The sequence below is a fragment of the Pan paniscus genome, chromosome 2 (assembly GCF_029289425.2).
Source record: "Pan paniscus chromosome 2, NHGRI_mPanPan1-v2.0_pri, whole genome shotgun sequence".
NCBI classification, from domain to species: domain Eukaryota; kingdom Metazoa; phylum Chordata; class Mammalia; order Primates; family Hominidae; genus Pan; species Pan paniscus.
Window position 1 is genome coordinate 177,635,639 of NC_085926.1, and position 21,494 is coordinate 177,657,132.

Here is a 21,494-nt window from a genome sequence, read left to right on the forward strand (position 1 = left end):
TAAATTTATAGGTTAACCTGGGAAGATGTGTGTTCTGTTTAGCTAGGTTGTTTAAATTCCCAAGTCATTTCTTTTTACTTTTTCTGGTTGGTGAATTGACTGAGGTATATGACTTGAGAATTTTTTTTTTTTTTTGAGATGGAGTCTCGCTCTGTCGCCAGGCTGGAGTGCAGTGGCGCCATCTCAGCAAACTGCAACCTCCAACTCCCTGGTTCAAGCTATTCTCCTGCCTCAGCCTCTGGAGTAGCTAGGATTACAGGCATGCGCCACCACACCCAGCTAATTTTTATACTGTTTTTAGTAGAGATGGGGTTTCACCATGTTGGCCAGGATGGTCTCCATTTCCCGACCTTGTGATCCGCCTGCCTTGGCCTCCCAAAGTGCTGGGATTACAGGCGTGAGCCACTGCACCCAGTTGAGAATATTGAATACAATTAAAGGGTAGGGGTAATTGGTGTTTGAGGAACCAAAACAAACAAAATAAAAACAACTTCAGTTTTCAGGGTTTTAAGTGGCAGGAAGTCCAAGACAAATCTGTCTAAGCAAAAAGGGAAATATTTTCTCATGAAAGCTGGCAAGTCCTGGGGGCACTGGGCTGCAGGCCTGCCGTGATTCAGGACTCAAACCCTTTTAGCTGGATGGGCCCCTTGGCTCTGCTTCCTCTAGGTTGGTTCCAGTCCCAGACAGGCTCTCCCTAATGGCACAAGATGGCTGCAGTGCCTCCCACAACTATATCTTTCCAGGTTAAAATCTAGCTAAGTCTTGTCCCAGAGTTCTCAGCAAAGGTCCTGAGAGCCTGAGACTCTGTGAGACTCCGTTATGTGCCCTGTCCTACTCCAAGTCACTGAGGCAGGTTGATTCAGGCCTGCATTATGGGCCTCACTCCTAGAACCTGAGGGTAGAGACATCTTCCATCCTCTCACCTGAGCTGAGAAGGGACAGGTTGATCTCCTTCAAGCACTGGTTCAAGTGTGGTTCGGACTAGTAGAATCACCTGAGAACTTGTTAGGACTGATGTTGCCCCACTTCAGACCTGCTGAATTAGGAACTCTGGGCGAGGCCCAGTAATCTGTGTTTTAACAGGACATCCAGGTGATTCTGATTCAGCTTAAACTTGAGAATTACCACCTTAAAAGCAGTGTTAGGTTACTGTTGCTTTAAGAAGGAGGGGCGTGGCTACTGGGACTTTGTCACACCAGGTTAACACTGAAATAATAAGGTAGGTGTTATGAAGTGGAAAAAAGCTATTATTACAAGGGTAGGGATTAAAGAAGTACATGTATCAAATTTTTCCTTTTAGGAATATGTTAATTAAAAATCACTGTTTCCATTTTTCTGAATGTGGAAGTAATGCTACTGCATGAAACGATTATCTAAATGGCGTCTAATTTGTTTTAAAAGGTTAGTGCTATTAACACTTGATGAAATAGTGGCTGTCATTTCCTGAATGCCTCCTCTGTGCCAGGCACTTCCTTGACCACTTTTCCTTCACTGCTTATAGGGAGGTATTCTGATGAGGAAGTGGTGACAAAGCTAAGTGGTTTGCTAGTGGTAGAACCAGGTTAGAATTCAGGCCTGTTTGATTTTGAAGGCTGTGCAGTTTTTCCTTTATCCCCGATTGAGTCATCTTATTTCACATTTTGTATTGGAATGGAGACGAGAGTCTATTTTCTACCATGTTCTGCACATTTTAGGGCTAGCACCTAACTTTCTGTTGAGTTTTTTAAAACTTCAAAGCTAGAAATCAGGCCATCACTCTGACCTATCGGGGCTTCTGCTATGTGCAAAATCATTTCTGTTTTCATGTTTCACTTAATGAACATTTAATTTTTCTTAAGAAAAGAACTCACTGATTGCCAATGAAATTAACATGTGATTAGGCTGTGATTACTCAGAGCCTGCTCTGGCTCCTTCAGCCACTTTGGTGTAATGGTTTAGATGTCTCCGATGCTGCTGAGATTTTCCAGGCAGGGAGCAGAGAGGCGTTCATTTGCATAACGCTGGGGTTCCTGAGGTGCTGAGCTCCCTGAGGAATGCCACCCAGAAGAGGATCTAGGGGGCAAAAGGTACAGCTCCCCAGGGAAGCTAAGCCCCAGTGGTCGACTGGAAAGTCACATAGACACTTCATGCCACTGGTGCTAATTCTCCTCCCACTTAGCACTTGTTGCAGTTCCTAATTTTTTCAGCGGTGCTGTTGAAAGTTAAGAGGCAGCCACTCTTGAGTAAACTGATTTACACTGAAGGATAAATGATGGAGAACTATTAGACTTGGAAGGAAGTGTTTGCCTTTTGGAGCATTCGGCATTGTAACAGAGAGACTGGTAATTTGGAGCTGGCTAGGGTTGGGGGAAGCAATTCGTAGACCCTTTACAATTCTGTTGCTATCAGCTGCCTTCCGATGTTATTGATTTACCTAGGTCTGTCTTCTCTTTTTGAAAATTCAGAAATTTCTGAAAGCTCCAAATACTCCTCCCTCCCACACTGTTTTTTTCTCAGAGAGGGCATGAGGGAAATCAAGCTGTTGGAGAGATTGAACTTGTTGTATATTGCGCCTGATATACTTTGGATGTTTGTCCCCTCTAAATCTCATGTTGATATGCAAACCGCAGTGTTGGAGGTGGGACCTGGTGGGAGGTGTTTGGGTCATGGGAGTGGATCCCTCATGAATACCTTGTGAGGGAAAAGCATATCCCAGATAAATACCCAGATATTGGGTGCTTATGAGGCAAATGTTAGTAAGTTGGCAATTTTATTTCCCCCGCTTTGTACAGAGGGAGTTAGAGATAGGCAATGACACAAATTAATCAAGTAAAGAGCATTGGATGAGAACCCAGTTTTTCTCACCAGAGGACTGCTGTGCCTCTGGGGCCTTGGTAGTTATTTTAGGGAGTGTTTTGATGTCTCTGTGTTCTGAGCACTCTCTGTAGACTAACTAAATAATGCGTCATGCCCTGATGAGATACTGCTGCTTTGTAAATATTTTAGATGCTATAATGGCTTATAAAATTAAATTCATTTAAAGACACTTCTGAATCCAGAGTTGCTTTTGGTCATTACACTTGTTAAAGCATAATTTTCCAAAAGGCAAGATCATAACTTTCAGGTAAATGTAAAATGAACACATATCACAGATTTTAAAAAACTCATTAATTAATGAGAGAATCAGTCAGATGTTATTACTGGTTTAAAAACATTTGTGGAACTAGGATATTTAAAGACAATTTAAAAAAGAAATGTTAGGATGAGATTGCCAGGTTAGGTTAAAAATTAGTCAGTGTCTGTCAGGACCATAAATCCTTGAAATAATTATATTACCAGTTTATACCCCAACTTATAAATCTATACATCCTTGAGGATATGTGTTCTACTGGACAGAATTTTTTTGTATCTTTACTAGATAAAAATCTACAAGTTAGCAGGTAACATCACTAAATATGAGATCTTTAATCAGTAGTGTATTAGTAGTTTTATAGTCGTTGCTGTAAGAGAATACCTGAGAGTGGCTAATTTATATTAAAAAAAGGGGTTTGTTTGGCTCATAGCTCTTCAGAGTATACAAGAAGCACAGTGCTGGATCTGCTTTTGAAGAGGCCTTAGGAAGCTTTCAGTCAATGGAAGGCAGAGGAGGAGCAGGCGTGTCACATGGCAAGAGAGAGAACAAGCGAGAGAGAAGAGGTGTCATGTTTTTTTTAAACAACCTCTTCTCCCTTGAACTAATAGAGTGAGAACTCACTCATTACCAGGAGAGGGCACCAAGGTATTCATGAGGGATCCACCTCCATGTCCCAAATACCTCCCACTATGTCCAGAATTGGTGGGTTCTTGGTCTCACTGACTTCAAGAATGAAGCCATGGACCCTCGCTGTGAGTGTTACAGTTCTTAAAGATGGTGTGTCCGCAGTTTGTTCCTTCTGATGTTCGGACATGTTCAGAGTTTCTTTCTTCTGGTGGGTTCATGGTCTCGCTGGCTTCAGGAGTGAAGCTGCAGACCTTCACGGCAAGTGTTACAGCTCTTAAGGCGGCACGTCTGGAGTTGTTCGTTCCTCCTGTCCGGAGTTGCTCATTCCTCCGTGTGGGTTTGTGGTCTCGCTGGCCTCAGGAGTGAAGCTGCAGACCTTTGCGGTGAATATTAGAGCTCATAAAGGTAGTGTGGACCTAAAGGATGAGCAGCAGCAAGATTTATTGCAAAGAGCAAAAGAACAAACCTTCCACAGTTTGGAAGGGGACCCAAGCAGGTTGCCGCTGCTGGCTCGGGCAGCCTGCTTTTCTTCCCTTATCTGACCCCACCCACATCCTGCTGATTGGCCCATTTTACAGAGAGCTGATTGGTCCATTTTACAGATAGCTGATTGGTCCATTTTGACAGGGTGCTGATTGGTGCATTTACAATCCCTGAGCTAGACACAGAGTGCTGATTGGTGTATGTACAATCCTCTAGCTAGACATAAAAGTTCTCCAAGTTCCCACTAGATTAACTAGACACAGAGCACTGATTGGTGCATTTACAAACCTTGAGCTAGACACAGAGTGCTGATTGATGCCTTTACAAACCTTGAGCTAGACACAGAGTACTGATTGGTGCATTTACAATCCTTTAGCTAGTCACAAAAGTTCTCCAAGTCCCCACTAGATTAGCTAGATACAGTGCTGATTGGTGCATTTACAAACCTTGAGCTAGATGCAGAGTGCTGATTGGTGCATTTACAAACCTTTAGCTAGACACAGAGTGCTGATTGGTGCATTTACAAACCTTTAGCTAGACACAGAGTGCTGATTGGTGCATTTACAAACCTTTAGCTAGACACAGAGTGCTGATTGGTGCATTTACAATCCTTTAGCTAGACATAAAGGTTCCCGAAGTCCCCACCAGATTAGCTAGACACAGAGTACTGATTGGTGCATCCATGAACCCCAAGCTAGACACAGAGTGCTGATTGGTGCATATACAATCCTCCGGCTAGACATAAAAGTTCTCCAAGTCCCCACCAGACTCAGGAGCCCAACTGGCTTTGCCTAGTGGATCTTGTGCCAGGGCCGTGGGTGGAGCTGCCCGCCAGTTCCACGCCACGTGCCTGCACTCCTCAGCCCTTGGGCGGTCGATGGGACTGGGCACTGTGGAGCAGGGGGCGGTGCCCCTCAGAGAGGCTCGGGCCACGCAGGAGCCCACCACGGTGGGGGCTCAGGCATGGCAGGCTGCAGGTTCCAAGGCCTGCCCTGTGGGGAGGCAGCTGAGGCCTGGCGAGAATTTGAGTGCAGTGCCGGCAGGCTGGCACTGCTGGTGGACCTGGCGCCCCCTCCACAGATGCTGGCCTGGGTGTAAAGCCCCTGACTGCTGAGCCCATGCTCACCCAGAACTCAGTGCTGGCTCGCGAGCATTGTGCGCAGCCCCGGTTCCCGCCTGCGCCTCTCCCTCCACACCTTGCAAGCAGAGGGAGCTGGCTCCAGTCTCAGCCAGCCCAGAGAGGGGCTCCCACAGTGCAGCGGTGGGCTGAAAGGCTTCTCAAGTGTGGCCAGAGGAGACGCCACGGTCGAGGAGGTGCTGAGAGCGAGCAAGGGCTGCCAGCACGTTGTCACCTCTCACCACCAGGTCCCACCTCCAACATTGGGGGTCACATTTCAACATGAGATTTGGAGGGGACAAACATCCAAACTATATCAAGTAGTAAATAGTGAGATGAACTAAGTTCATCCCCCTAGATCAGGAGCCAGCAACTTTTTTCTCTAATGAACCAGATAATACATGTTTCAGGTTTTGTGGGCCATATACATGTCTGTCTCATATTCTTCTCCCCTTTCTTCTCCTTGGCAGTACAGGAACAGGTTGCGGGCCAGATTTGGCTAATGGGTCACTTGCCAATCCCTCCCCTAGATAATCTTTGGGTGGCCTTACCTCTATATGACATTGAAAGGGTATGCTGCCCACCTCTTTTACCTTCCAAGTTTCATAAACTCTTTTTAAACAGTCCTTTCTCAAATAACAAAATCAAAGAGTACAATTGCTGTTAGGTTGGGTAGGGATGGTAGTGTCAACATTTGATGTTAAAAAATCTTCTTATTAGCAAGGTTGGGAAGATTTTCCTGGAGTTCAAAAAGGACAAGTTTTGTGGGGAGGAGAAATGTTAGTTTCAGACACAGTTTAATTCTGCCCATTAGGAGGGACACTGTCCACTAGATGTGAGACATAGTGGTTTTGTCAGTTTTGTCTAATTCTTCCAGGTACTTTGAAGGTTTTTCTGTTGAAAGTTTTTCTAACATTTTTCAAATGTTAGAAATTCCTTTTTAAGTAAATAGAAAAGGCAGCTTGAGATGAGATAAACATTTCAAAATTTTGACTTTCATCAGAAAAACTTAAATATTTTTTAGTGTGTGTTTTTTGGAGCGTGTTTTAGAGTGCTGGTTTTTTTTTGTTTTTTTGGGGGGGAGGACATCTCTGGGAACTTAGAGAAGAATCAACAGTAGCTTCTTTCTCTGGTGAATTCACCTTGACTTTCTCTTTGGAGACAAATATGAATTGAGATTTATTACCTGTTTAGTTTTTGAAAATGGGTTGAGAGAGATTCTCTTTTGTTGTTGTTTCCTAGCAGGAGGTCGTGAATAATGCATGGAGCAGTTGCTTATATTGATAAACATGGTTAATTTAAATAATAGGACTAAGATTTATGCTAACCTTTTAAATTTTATTTTTGTGGTTCTGAGTATGTACATGAGTTGTTTTTAAACAAAGAGAGGAAAATGCTTTTGGGGGGGCTTTAGTGACATGTTTGGATATAGTGGGATGTATGGATTTGTCCTTTCTCTGTGTCTGTTTTGTCAACCCATTGGCTGTGTTGGTATCTGTGCTGTGTTTCACTGATGTGACCCTGTCTTATGGTGGGAAGTGCTCAGTAAACACTCTGTTGAATTGCTGAAGCCATTGTTTTGCAGGACATCCTTGTGGGGAAAAGCCTTGATTGGGGTATTGTATCCTCTCTCTCTCTCTTTTTTTTTTTTTCTTTTTTGAGACAGAGTCTCATTCTGTCGCCCAGGCTGGAGTACAGTGGTGCGATCTCGGCTCACTGCAGCCTCGACCCCCTGGGCTCCAGCAATTCTCCCACCTCCGTCTCCAGAGTAGCTGCGACTACAGGTGCACGCCACCATGCCTGGCTAATTTTTTTGTATTTGTAGAGACAGGGTTTTGCCATGTTGCCCAGGCTGGTCTCAAACTCCTGAGCACAAGCAATCCATCCACCTTGCCTCCCAAAGTGCTGAGATTACAGGCGTTTGCCACCATGCCTGGCCTGTATTCTCTCTTCATTTCACGAAAATTCTAAGAGAGCAGCCACATTTTTGGGAGAGCAGTACTGTCTCTTAAATTTAAGATTAGGAATTTGGTATAGAATTATTCCAAAACGGCTTAAAAAGCCAACAGGGGCCAAGAAACACAAGGATCTCAGCTCACTCCCTTTCTTGCTTACATAGGGAGGTAAAGGTGGGTTCTTAGTGTGGGAGACGGAACTAGAGGGCAGACAAGGGTAAGGTGCCTGGATCACTGTTTCAAAAATAAATACCAGGCAAAATGATTATCATTTACAACTGTTTTTGCCTGGCTTCTGATTTCAAACCTGGGATTTTTTTCTTTTCTTTTTTTTTCAGTTGATGTGATAGCTAGCAACAGAAATTTAGTTAATTATGGGAAAGGCAATCTTCTCGGATTCATTTCTGATTAAATAATTATTTCAACAGTTTATACCCCAATTTATGCTTTGGTAGGAGGTTTACAAAAATATATACACTATAAGAAGATACAAAACAAGTGAGGAAATGAAGCGAAAGGAGTCATTCCTTCATTCATTCATTTATTTATACATTTAACAGATACTTATTAAGTACCTACAGTGTGCAAAGCACTGTTCTCTGTGCCTGAATACTCAGTAAACAAAACAAACTCCCTGTCCTTATGGAGCCTATTCTAGCCTGTGGTAAAAGCTGATAGACAATAAATACATGCACAAGTAAGAATGTGACATGGCGGCTGGGCATGGTGGCTCATACCTGTAATCCCAGCACTTTGGGAGGCCGAAGTGGGTGGATTATCTGAGGTCAGGTGTTCGAGACCAGCCTGGCCAGCATGGGGAAACCCCGTCTCTACTAAAAAATGCAAAAAAATTAGCCGGGCATAGTGGCACGTGCCTGTAGTCCCAGCTACTTGGGAGGTTGAGGCAGGAGAATTGCTTGAATCCGGGAGGCAGAGGTTGCAGTGAGCCGAGATCACGCCATTGCATTCCAGCCTGGGTAACAAGGGCAAAACTCCGTCTCAAAGAGAAAAAAAAAAAAAAAAAAAGCGACATGGCAGGTGTTACTTTCTGCTGTATGGACAGGAAAGCAGGATAAGGGAAACGGGAGCAACAGGAGTGAGGGCGGGGGTGGAAGGAGGGTTACTATTTATAAGGAAGGTTCAGGAAGGCCTCTCTGATGAAGTGACATTTGGACCTGAGATCTCAATGAAGTGATGAGTGAGTCACATGACATCTGAAAAAAGAGAGTTTCAGAAAGAAAGAGCAGTAGGTATAAAGGCTTGAAGGTATAACAGCTTGAAGATCAGGGCTTGCCAAGCATGTTTGAGGAGCAGCCAGGAGGCCAAGGTAGCTGGACCAGAGTAAGGGGGATGAGGAGAGGAGGTAAGAGGATTTCATAGGCCACTGCAAGAGTGAGATTTTACTCAGTGATCTAAGTGATACAGAGAGCCACTGGAGGGTTTTGGGGGCCAAGTAATGACCACAATTTGACTTCCATTAAAAAAAAAAAAAAGACTAATGGGCCTGGCGCGGTGGCTCATGCCTGTAATTCCAGCACTTTGGGAGGCCGAGATGGGCGGATCATGAGGTCAGGAGATCGAGACCATCCTGGCTAACATGGTGAAACCCTGTCTTTACTAAAAATACAAAAACATTAGTCAGGCACGGTGGCACGCGCCTGTAACACCACTTGGGAGGCTGAGGTAGGAGAATCACTTGAAGCCAGGAGGTGGAGGTTGCAGTGAGCCGAAATCGCGCCACTGCACTCCAGACTGGGTGACAGAGCGAGACTCCATGTCAAACAACAACAACAAAAAAAGAGAACAGAGTGCAGCCAGAAAGGCAGCTGCGCCCTCACACGTTCATGGGCAACCTGGCACTAAACCATTGTTAGATGACCTGCTTCTGGGTTGTGGTTTCGTACGTAGCAGAGCAGCTCCCTTGCTGCAATCTATTGAAAGTCAGCCTTTGACACAAGGGGTTAAAAAAAAAAAAAAAAAGAAAAGAAAAAGAAAAAAGAAAGAAAAAAAACCACTCTGGCAGCTATGGTGAGAATAGTTGGTGGGGGAAAGGGAGGAAGCAGGGAGTCCAATTAAGAGGCCATTGTAGTAATTCAGACAAGATATTATGGTGACTTGGATGAGGGGTTACAAGTGGAGACTGTATGAAGCATTTGGATTCTAGATACAGGATTTGCTGATGGATTGGACTTCGTCTTGCTGATAAAGGGTGTGAGAGAGAAGGCAAGATTTTGTCCTGAGTTATTGGAAGAATGGAATTGCCATTGACTGAGATAGATAAGGCTGAGGGGAGAATGATCAGCAAACTAGGAATGGAAGAGATCTTCCTCAACGTGATAAAATGTATCTACAAAAACCCCACAGTTCACCTTACACTTAATGTGAAAGACTGAATGCTTTCCTCCTAAGATCAGGAAGAAGATAAGGATGCCCGCTTTTGACACTTCTGTTTAACATCGTACAGGAGGTTCTAGCCATTGCAGTTAGGCAAGAAAAAGAAGTAAAATTTATTTGGATTATCAAGGAAGAAGTAAAACTGTCTCTATTTGCAGATGACATAATCTCATACATAGAAAGTCCAGAGGAATCGACTAAAAAACGATTAGAACTAACAAATGAGTTCAGCAAGATTGCAGGAAACAAGATCAATATACAAAATTAAATTATATTTCTATACACTAACAATGAACATTCCAGATATGAAATTAAGAAAACAATATCATTTACTGCCATAGACTAACATGATATCAGCCAGAGAGAGAGAGAGAGAGAGAAAGAGAGTCTGGATAGAGGGGGGAAGAAGAAGGTTTGAACCCCAGATCACCAAAATTCAAAGGTCGGGGAGATGAAGGGAAGCAGTAAGGCAGTAAGGCAGCTGTACAACCAAGAGAGTCATGTCCTGGAGGCAAGTATTTGAGAACGGAGGTCATCAACAGAATGTGATGCTGCTGAAGAGTGAGTAAGATGAGGACTAGGGATTGACAGCTGAGTAAGTTGAATGAGCCTGAGTGAAAAGCAGGAGAGAAAGAATGAGAGATAGAGGGGTAAGAGAAAAACTCTGTCCAGAACCAATACTTTTTTTGGAAAATGTAGTAAAAGTAGAGCACTAGCAAAATCAATATGCAAGCCCATTTTTTTCCTTATTAAATTCAGTAGACATACATTTTACTCTCATTTACTCTAAAGTCTTGTAAATGTGCTCTCTCAGTTTCCATACTACCTCATTGTAGTCTGTAAGGGTTTGCTGAGTGGACTGGTACTTGTCCATGGAAGCCACTTTGGCAACATGAACTAAAATGGATTCAACATGGATATCATAGAGTACTGGGTATGATGCAAGAGGTACCTGTTAGAGAATAAACATTGGTCTCATCCTCTCAGAGGCCGTATATGTCTTTGTTCAGAAAACATGAAGCCTGAAGTTTGGTCCCACATAAGTTATAATCATGAGCAAGTGAAAAATCTTGCACAAAGCATTATCCTTTTCTATAAATGATAACAGCTATCTGCTCTCTTCCTTATAATTTTGACATTTGTTTGGTATTTCAGTCTGAATTGCTCATTTAAGTTTTATACAACCCTGCAAAGTGGGTGGATTTTTTTTTTAATCCCCACAAAGAAACAGGCTCAGAAAGAGGAAACAACTTGTCCACCCTCGTGCTATTTGGAAGTGATAGAGCCAGGACTACCCTTTTAGATCCATAAGCTTGCCACCAGACCGGGCTGTGGGATTTTTTAAATCCCTTTCCACATGTGAATTTAACATCAGCTGTGCTTTGATAATTTATGTCCTATTTTTGTGATCACAAATTTGCAGGTTGAGTTTAGTGTCACTCTGAGTATGTGTGTGTTGTCAACATAGCAAGGTAAATAGACCTTGTCTTTCAAATCTAAACAGTTGCTGGATTATACTATGGTTGGTTTTAAATTCTAACCAGAAGTGCTCTTCATTCTGGAAATGCTGCCTTGTAACTGAGTTGTTTCCTCTTTCACAGCATATGAGCTATTTGCATTCATCAGTCACATGGGAACATCCACAATGAGTGGTCATTACATTTGCCATATCAAAAAGGAAGGAAGGTGAGTCATTTTTAGAAGGTAAATGATAGCTGTGATTTATTGAGTACCTACTATATGCCAGGCACTCTCCTAGGTACATTGTAAATGTTATCTCATTTGGTTCTCACATTGGTCTTGTAAAGGGTATACTGTTAATGCCCTTTTGCACATCAAGACACCGAGACTCAGGGAGGCTGAATAGCTTGACCTTAGCTAGTAAGTAGCTGTGTGAGAGCTGATATTCAAAGCCACTTTCAACTATCATACCAAGGTGACCTCCCAAAATAAAGATGCATCCTGCAGCAGAATGTATGCTGTAATTGGAACCTCCCTAGGATTGCCATATTTAGCCAACAAAAGGAAACAAGACAAGAAAAACCAGGATGCCCTATTAAATTTGAATTTCAGATAAATAATGAATAATTTTTTAGTATAAATAAATTTCAAATATTCTATGTCCCAAATATTATATGGGGCATGCTTCTACTGAAATTTCTTATTGCTTACCTGATACTCAGATGTAACTGGGTAACCTGTGTTTTATCTGGCAGCTCTAAACCTTCAGTGCTTTGCCTTACTACAGCCTTGCAGTTGGCTTCTCAGCCTTCTTAAGTAGAATTGTTAAGTGTGTAGTGAACCAGAAATGAGACAGTTGTGGAATGAAAGGCTGCTGCTTTCTTCAGAACCTTCTCCCTGGGCTGGATCCCTACAGGACCCACTGGTGCCCTTCCTGCAGCTCCAAACTGAGTAGCCTGTGGGTTGGCACTTCTGCTTGAGGGCAGTGCTCAGGCCATGTGGATGCTGGAGAAATGCCTGAGGGTGGCCTCTTGCTCCATGGCTCCCACTGCAGGAGTGGCCATTTCCCACCTGGACTCCATTGTGTTCTTTTGTGGTGTGTCTTTTTAGTTTTGTCTTCTTAACTTGGTAAAATAGTTGAGCACAGGAATTTATCTCTTTTTTTTGAGATGGAGTTTCACTCTTATTGCCCAGGCTGGAGTGCAATGGTACAATCTCAGCTCATTACAACCTCTGCCTCCCAAATTCAAGCGATTCTCCTGCCTCAGTCTCCCAAGTAGCTGGGATTACAGGCATGTGCTATCATGACTGGCTAGTTTTGTATTTTTAGTAGAGATGGGGTTTCACTATGTTGGTCAGGCTGGTCCCAAACTCCTGACCTCAAGTAATCCACCCGCCTTGGCCTCCCAAAGTGCTGAGATTACAGGTGTGAGTCACCGCACCCAGCTGGGACTTAATCTTTGTAGTGAATTGTTTTTATTACAAACACGATAGCTCTTTAAAAAAACACTTTATGGAATGAAGTCAAAGAAAATAAAATAAAAATGCTTTTTAAAAGAAAAATAGCTTAATTATAATTTTAAAAGCAATAAAATTCATAGTAAATAATTTATAAATATAAAAATATACAAAGAATATGTACCCTGGAAGCCTAACAATAACCATTGTCTACATTTTGATATACTTTTCTTTGTTTTATTGTCTCACTGGAAGAAAGTATATATATGTCTATATGCACACATACTACATATAAATAAACACATATTTACAACTTAACTAAAAGCTTAAAGTATGTGCAGAGTACATACAATTTTTTAACCAGTAATTTCCCATTTCATATTATATCATGGTTATTTTCTCACTTTGCCAAATATTCTTTGAAGAAATTTTAATAGTTCTATAATAGTTCACTGCATGGATTTTTTTTTTAAATTCTGGTTTTAAGCTAGTTTTATACCTAACACTGAAATAAGCATTGTTGTACATAATTCTTTGACTCAATTTCTCAGGCTATCTATGGATTTCTATAAAGGGAGTTATGGGATCAGAGGTTAAAATGTTTGGAGGTTCCTGATACATTTTAGTAACTACTTTTTGATTGAGCTTAAGAATCAAAAAGCAGTTGTAGCTGGGTATGATGGCGTGTGCCTGTGTTCCCAGCTACTCCAGAGGCTGAAGCGAGAGGATCCCTTGAGCCCAGGAGTTCGAAGCTTCAGATTTTGCGCTACCTTACTCTAGCCTGGGGAATAGAATGAGGCCTTGTCTCTTAAAAAAAAAAAAAAAAGCAGTTGTGATTCCCTACCAGCATTCTGTCCCTTTTTATACAACGAACTTGAGTATAGTACCTTAAAACATCATGGTTAAGTGTTGTGCGCCATATGATTTAGTGACTTCTTCCTGTAAAGTTTCCTGGAACTGACTTAAATCCATCAAATGCTTCTGTCTTGTTTTCAGATGGGTGATTTACAATGATCACAAAGTTTGTGCCTCAGAAAGGCCCCCTAAAGACCTGGGCTACATGTACTTTTACCGCAGGATACCAAGCTAAACCTCAAACATAAAAATTGGCGAAAAGAAGCCATACGCCTTTTTAATTTGCCAAAAAAAAAAAAAAAGAAGAAGAAGAAGAAGTTGAAACAACTAGACATGAAGGAATATATGGGGTATTTATCGTTTATTTAAAGAGCACGATCAGTTGACACCTTCTGAAATAGAACTGAGAAGAAATTTCTATTAGTGATGATACACTATTATATTGTAGATAGTTTTTATAAATGTTCAAAAAGATGATGATATTTAAAAACAAAAAAAGTATTCATATTGCTGGTGGAGGATCTGCCATCAGCACATCAAAAATGGGGATGTGCCCCCAGCCCTCTATTTTGCTTTGGGGGTCAGTGGTAGTGGCCTCTGGAGAAACCAAATAATGTGGCCAGTGGTGTGGCCTTACCCACAACAAATGAAAAGCCCACTTGTGTTTCATATAGAAAATCAGCAGTTGGGTGGGGCTTTATTTGTGACATAATTTTTTTCATGACATACAATGATTTCTGATGTATCCATGTAGATATTATGCTCTGTCCATAATAGAGCCTCTGCAATGAAAGATATTTTTAATTTGTCACATTAAAATTCATAATACGATTGTGTGAATGTGTGTGAGACTGACTGAGAGTGTGAGACTTTTACTAGAAAAGTGAGTCCACTAGAAAATCTGTGACAAGTTGGTTTTTAAAGGCTGAAGAGTTGATATTAAGCATATCTGAAAAAAGCAAGTAAATATTTTAACAAAACTATGACTCAGGAACCTTCGAGAAGATTAGTTCCCCACTTAGATTTTTAAGGAGTAAAAAGGGCTGAGTTATGCCTTTAAGTGCTGTCAAGAATTCACTTGGGTTTGGGACATTTGCTGGTGTAATGCTAGATGCCCACAGCAGCATAATATTGTACTTTGTCAAAGGTAGGTAAATTCTCTGTTTCTCAGCAGCCCTTTCCCCAAAAGGTATGGTGTTTATTTTTAGTTAAAATAGCTAATCTCTTTTTACCATCTCACATGATAACTCTTTGGAGTCATGTCAAGTGCCCCAAATTTGTCTGTGATTTTCCCATCTCCGAGCTCTTTATCTGCCTCCATTTCCTTGTTTTTCTGGGGCCAGAGTCTCATCTCTGCCTTTTTTTGGTGTATCACCTTCTGACTTGCCTTCATTGCTTGTCTGATGTGACCAACAGTGTGATCTTGGACACTCTAAGGATTTTAGATGCAAAGAAACTTTATACGACATTATGAAAGACTATCCTTTCCATTTTGGTTATTTCAGCATTTTAGTTGCAACCTGGGATTAGAGTTTCCAATGTGATGAAAAGTGGAATGATAGCATTCTATAATTTCTATAATTTTCCTACTGGTCCGTACCAAATTCTAGAGTCTCTGGAGTTGCTATTTCAGATTATTTGGTCAAACAAAAAAGAATTTATTGCTGTCTGTTTAACATGTATTGTTTGGTTGAAAGGATCTTCTTAGAAACTGTAGGAAAATAAACAGAACCAACCAGGTGAAACAAAGCACAGACATTGGATTAGGATGTAGTGAGTTGTGAACAATCAGGATTCTGGGTGTGATGGGGGGCCCTGTCTTATAGGTGATCCTTTGGTGCCATGTGACCGAGAGACATGGTGTCTAAGGCCCATGGCCTGGAGACCTGGGTGCTGCTCCTAGCTGACTGTGGACCTTGGGCAAGTCCTTCATCCTTCCTGTGCCTCACTGTCCTCATCTGAACAATGGTATGATGACACCTGCCGTCTCTTTCAATCATGCTTTGAGGATACAGTGAGATTGGTTACAGTGAACCTTCAATGAGTAGAATGTGGTATGCCATGGTGGGTTGTAGTAGATGGTGCTCCCTGCCTTTTCTCCTCTGTTTTCCTCAATTTGGGAACAAATGAGATTGGCAGAAGGAGGGAGCTCACGGTGCAGTACTTTTCTACCAAAGTGTGCCCACTGTTGTCACCTCCTAATGTTAACTTGGATTTCCTAAAGCAGTCCCACTCTGTTATGAGAGTCACTGACTCCTGTGGACATCCCCACAGTAAGCAGCCTTACAAAACCCAGTCCCCTTAGGGCAGAGTGAGTGTCATAGAATAATGACTCCAAACCCACGTCAAAAATGGCTTGTTTTCAGCAATGTTATAAAACAAAGGCCTGTTTTTTGGAATTGGGGGTGACTGGGTGGTTTGGATTGAAATGTAGACAAAGATAGCATGTGTATTTTGAATAAAATAAAAATTTTGTAATAAAACTTTGAAAAATCAGTGATGTAAAATCAATATTTAAGACTATAGGCTATAAATTGTTTGATTTCATTAACTAGCCCTTTTGATGCCTAGACATGTTGTAAAAAAATTGTGCTGTGGCTGCCTTTTCTTCTGCCTCACAACACAAAGGGCTATTTCTACAAGGCAAAGTTTTGTATATGTGCTATTCTTTACTTCAGATTGAGAGTTGGGAAAAACTGGAGTAAATAATGGGTTTCTTACTTGCTTAAAAGCATATTTATATGTGTATCTCAATATATACAAGGCAGGTTCCCCTATAAAAGTCTGGAATGTACTGCTTAATTTTACACTTGTGTAGACACGATTATTTGTGACTGAAAAGTGGAATAACGTGTGGATTTTGTCAACTCATTGTCAGTCTGTTAGCAGTCCTCTATGTGAGGCATGGTGGTCTAATTGTGAAATTCTCCCTGTATATGGGTGTCTGTGTGAAAGACAGCACTTTCTTCCTGTAAATATCTTTTGATATCCATTTATGTAGAATTCCAATGAATGTGTCTTTGGAAAAGGTAATGTATCAAAGTTTTTATTTTGCCAATTGATCTAAATGCCCATATAACTAATCAGAAATCCAGTTTGGTTCAGATTGGGATTTTCTTTTAAAGAAAAAAAAAGTATGCAGAAAAGACTATTGGAAGAATCATGTGTTAGTGACACTTTACATCAACGTTGCTTCGATATTTTGGAATTGACCAGGCTGCTTTCTCCTACCTGCAAGAGAATGTGCCTGACATTTCCCAGTGCTTACTTTGGGCTATAGGAAGTACAACGGGGATAGCTCGAGCCTCTTGCTCCCTGAGTCATTTATTCCCTTTACCTGAACAGAGCCTTACCTGCAATTCATAGTGAGAGCACCTGGGTCTGTATCCTGACTCCACTCTAAGTGAGGTGGGACTGAATTACTGTACCTCTCTGGGCCTTTTCATTTGAAACAAGTGGGTTAGACTAGATTAGCTCCAAAGTCCTCTCTTGCCCTAACATTTTATTTTTATTTTCCTGTGGTTACCACTAGGGTCTGACATGTAAAATGTGAGGGGTCACTTAGAGGTTTGGATGTTATATTTTTGCATTGTTACAGCTTATACTCCCTAGTTGAGGACCTGTGTCATTCTTAGTGGCCCCACCACCCCTCTGTTTGTATTCCTGCTCCACTTATCTATACTTTTTTGGGTAATCATCCCACTTTTTTTTTTTCTTGAGACGGAGTCTCGCTGTGTTGCCAAGGCTGGAGTACAGTGGTGCAATCTCAGCTCACTGCAGCCTCCTCCTCCCGGGTTCAAGTGATTCTCCTGCCTCAGCTTCCCAAGTAGCTGGGATTACTGGCGCACGCCACTACGCCCGGCTAATTTTTGTATTTTTAGTAGAGACAGGGTTTTGCCATGTTGGCCAGGCTGGTCTTGAACTCTTGACCTCAACCTGCCTCAGCCTCCCAAAGTGCTGGGATTACACGCATGAGCTACCGCGTCCGGCCCCACTTTTTTTCTACTCTTGAAACAAACAACTTTCCAGTCCATGAGGTACTTTGGCTCCATCCCCCTCAAAAACAAAACAAAAAATCCATTTAAAGTGTCCTCCTAGAAAAGCCTCAGAACTGCCTTCAACTAAATCTGTCACCTTTATAGAATATTTTGAAATTCTGGAAGAGGATGGGAAACAAAATTCTAATTTAGCTAGAGCTGTGATCCCCAAATAAGTGCTGACAAAATTGTCTACCAAAGAAAGGCCATCCTTGTCATCTTGTAGGCATCACTGCTGCTTAATCACATCAGTATAGGCCTTCTGTGGGGAGATGGCAGGGGGCAGGGGCAGGACCAGGGGATGGGATTAGATAAAGTGTGATAATGTCCTTTAGATAAAAGAAATCCTACGCTATAGAACAAGGTTCTGTACTCTTGAGTTGGTGTCTGAGATCACCTGCACAGTGTTACAGAGATTTTCCACTCCATAAATCACTCTAAAAGAGTTTGCATAAGACTCTGTAGACCTGAGCTATTCAATGTGGCAGTCAACAGCCATATGTGGCGATGACTACTCAAAATTTGGCTTGTTCAAATCGAGACTGTGTTGTACACACACAATACACACCAGATTTTGAAGGCTTGGTACCAAAAAGGAATTTAAAATATTTCACCAATATTTCATAGTGATAACATGCTGAAATGACACTATTTTGGATGTATTAAGTAAAATATTAACAATTTAATATATTTATATAATTGAAATTAAAATTCTTTTCACCCATTTTTATTTTTTAAAAAATGTGGCCCCTAAGGAACTTAAAATTAGACATGTGGATAACGTTATACTTCTATTGGACAGCCCCACTCTAGACTTACATGGTGTGGGGTAGGCAGTGAAATCCGTAAATAGGAAAGGCAATTCTGCAAAGTATCTAAATAGACAGAAACAACACAAATATTTTTGCTGGAGTCAGGAGCACTGTGAGGCACAGAACATCTCCCAGAAAGCAGATTTTTTTTTCTGCCGAAAAACTTATATATATATGTATGATCCCAATTAAAAGACAAAAGCAAATGAGCCCCAAACTGCCTGTCTTCAGCTTTGCCTGGGAGCTGCTACCTTTGCTCTTCTAGCATCTTCTAGGTGCCAAGGATATTAGCCACATGAGGGTGTTGGGCATATTTGTTTCATTGTAGGCAAAATCCTATTGTGGTTTCCCCTCCCCAGGTATTGTTGAGTCTGTTCAAATCTGGATGTGTTGAAACACTGCGCAAATCCTGCCACTCTTGATGTGCCGCTTGTCTCAGCCTTGGCAGAGGCTGAGTCTGTTCCTGTGCCCACCTGTCCAGCAGGTTTTGATGTTGGCTCCTGAAAGAGTTTGTATTTATTTTATTTTGCACTAGTCACAGTTGTTGTTAAACTGTATCAAATATTTGGGAGATTATTTGCCTGAGATGGAAAGAGAGATGGATGATTTATTGCTTCAATTGTTTTAAATTAAAAGCTATTCTCACAATCTGAGGCCCTTTATGGCTCTTTTTTTCTTTAATTTTGAAAAATGCCAAGTAAACGGATTCTGCCATTGATTGTTTTCATCTGTCAGTGGAACAGGTAACTTGAGACAATGACTAATCTTATTTCTTTTTAGGGGTTCTTGGCGTTACCAGGCAGCCATCACAGTGGACCATCAGTGGTGACACATTGTTACCTCTGTGGAGGAGGGAGGATTTGGGGCAGGGCAGAGTCTCCTGCCTTGGACTTTATCTGCTGGATGTCATGTCACAGATCTTTCTCTTGTTCCCTGGATCTTGGTTTGCTGACAGCCCCCTTAACACATATAAAAGCAGAGTGGGCACACGCTATGTCCAGAGACTTAGGCATTTCGATGACACTGTGTCTCTAAGGCGTATGAGTTCTCTCTTGCTGCTGTGACAAATTATCATGAACTCAGTGGCTTAAAATAATACATGTATTACTATGCAAATGGTCTTACAGGGCTAAAATCAAGGTGTTGGTAGGGAAGCTATAAGGGAGAATCAATTCCTGCTTTTTCTAGCTTCTAGCTTCTAGCTTCTAGAGTCTGCTCACCTTCCTGGGCTCCTGGGCTCCTCACAGCATTGGCATCACTGCAGCCCCTGCTTCCGTTGTCACATCTGCCCTGGCTGACTTACTTCCCTCTTAGAAAGACCCTTGTGGGCCAGGCATGGTGGCTCACACCTGTAATCCGAGCACTTTGAGAGGCCAAGCCGGGTGGTTCACTTGAGGCCAGGAGCTCAAGACTAGCCTGGCCAACATGGCAAAGCCCTGCCTCTACTAAAAATATAAAAATTAGCTGGGCATGGTGGTGCATGCCTGTAATCCCAGCTACTTGGGAGGCTGAGGCAGGAGAATCACTTGAACCTGGGAGGCTGAGGCTGCAGTGAGCTGAGAGAGCGCCACTGCATTCCAGCCTGGGCAACAGAGTGAGACTCCAACTTAAAAAAAAAAAAGGCCCTTGTGATTACATTGGTCTCACCCAGATAATCCAGAATATTCTTCTCAAGATCCTTAATGTAATCACACCTGGAAAGTTGCTGTTGCCATGTAAAGTAGTAACATATTCACAGATTTTGGGTATTAGCATGTGGACATCTTTGCTGAGGTATTATTTTGCCTACCACATAGGATATGTTAATCGGTGCTTAAAAATCCATTCAATGCTCAAATTTTTTAGAAGAATGAACCTATGTATTTTTAAAAATCCAAGTAAATGACCAGCTTCAGTGTTCTGCCATATGTTTTGACGAGGGGAATAAAACAGTGAGGGAATGATTGGGATAGTGAAGGATTATTTGCCACCAGAGAATGCTGAAGTTTTTGGGACAATGTTTGCAAGCCCCCTTCTACTCACCTCCATTTGCTATATCTCTTCGTGCCTAATGGGGGATTTTACCAGTGTGAATATGCACTGTTGAATTTTTGGTCCTGCTTTTCAAATGCTGTCAGTGACAAACTTCAGTTGTAGTGGGAAATTTAATAGGAAACAGTGAGCCATTCTCATCCCTCATGCAACCAGTCATTTAAAAATCAACTAGGAAAAGTCTTTCAGTGTGGTAGGGAGGTAGGGTGGTATAATTGCAAGAGTGGAGGCATACAGACTTGAAGTCAAATCCTGTTTCCAACACAGACTAGCTATGTGACTTTGGTAAACACATAATTTCCTGAGATTCAGTCTTTTCATCTGTGTAGTAGGCATAATAATAACTGAGGTGAGTTACATAAAGTATATGACAAGCTGGTGAACACAGGGCATTTTTATGTCACATTTTCACCCATTTAGCATTGACTCTATGGAGGTTTTGACCCTTTGTTTTAATCTAAAAGATTTTTTTAAATATCAGAATTATACCAACATTGATGACTTTTTTTCCAAGAGTATTTTTCTGGAGATAATTTCGTTAAGTCAGTTAATCTTGTTAATTTAAATAGTATGGCTCATCATTCAATAAATAGTAAACATCTATGTGCTATGTATTTTTTTCTTAGAAGATATCTGTAAATAAAGACAATATTCCTGCCTTTGTTGAGTCTTATTTCTTGGCAAGGAGAGACAGATAGTAAACATAAAAGATAAGTAGATTCTATAACAAGAGGTATTAAGTGCTATGGAAAAAAGAAAACACACCAGAGAGGTGAGGGTGCAGATTGCAGTATAAATAGCATACTTAGGAAACAAATCATCTGGAGGTGAGATTTGAACCAAGACCTGAAGGAAGTGAATGGACTCATCCAAGGGGATATTTGGGGAAAGAATATGCTTGGCAGAGGAATTAGCTGGTGCAGAGGCCCCACAGTGGGGCATGTCTACTATGTCAGAGGAGGATCAAAAGGATGAGTATGGCTCAAGAGAATGGAGTGATGGGGAGAGTAATGGGAGAGGAGGTCAGAGAGGGGCCAGATTGCCTGGACCTGGGAGGCTTTGGGAAGGGCTTGACTCGAAAGTGCAATAGGAAGCTATTATAGGGCCTTGTGCAGAGCAATGACCCAATCTGACTGAAGTTTCATAAATTCT

The 21,494-nt window shown here is 41.7% G+C and overlaps 1 protein-coding gene across 3 annotated transcripts in view; it reads left to right on the forward strand.

The window, feature by feature from the left end:
• Positions 1-18,959, forward strand: part of USP13 (ubiquitin specific peptidase 13) — a 133,019-nt gene extending 114,060 nt beyond the window's left edge. For all 3 annotated transcript variants that reach the window (XM_008957343.4, XM_014344459.4, XM_014344460.4), the window contains 2 exons: positions 11,290-11,374; positions 13,604-18,959. In XM_008957343.4, the coding sequence (XP_008955591.3) occupies positions 11,290-11,374; positions 13,604-13,697 (179 nt within the window). In that variant the 3' untranslated portion in view covers positions 13,698-18,959. The remainder of the gene's footprint in view (positions 1-11,289; positions 11,375-13,603) is intronic.
• Positions 18,960-21,494: the final 2,535 nt, after the last annotated feature.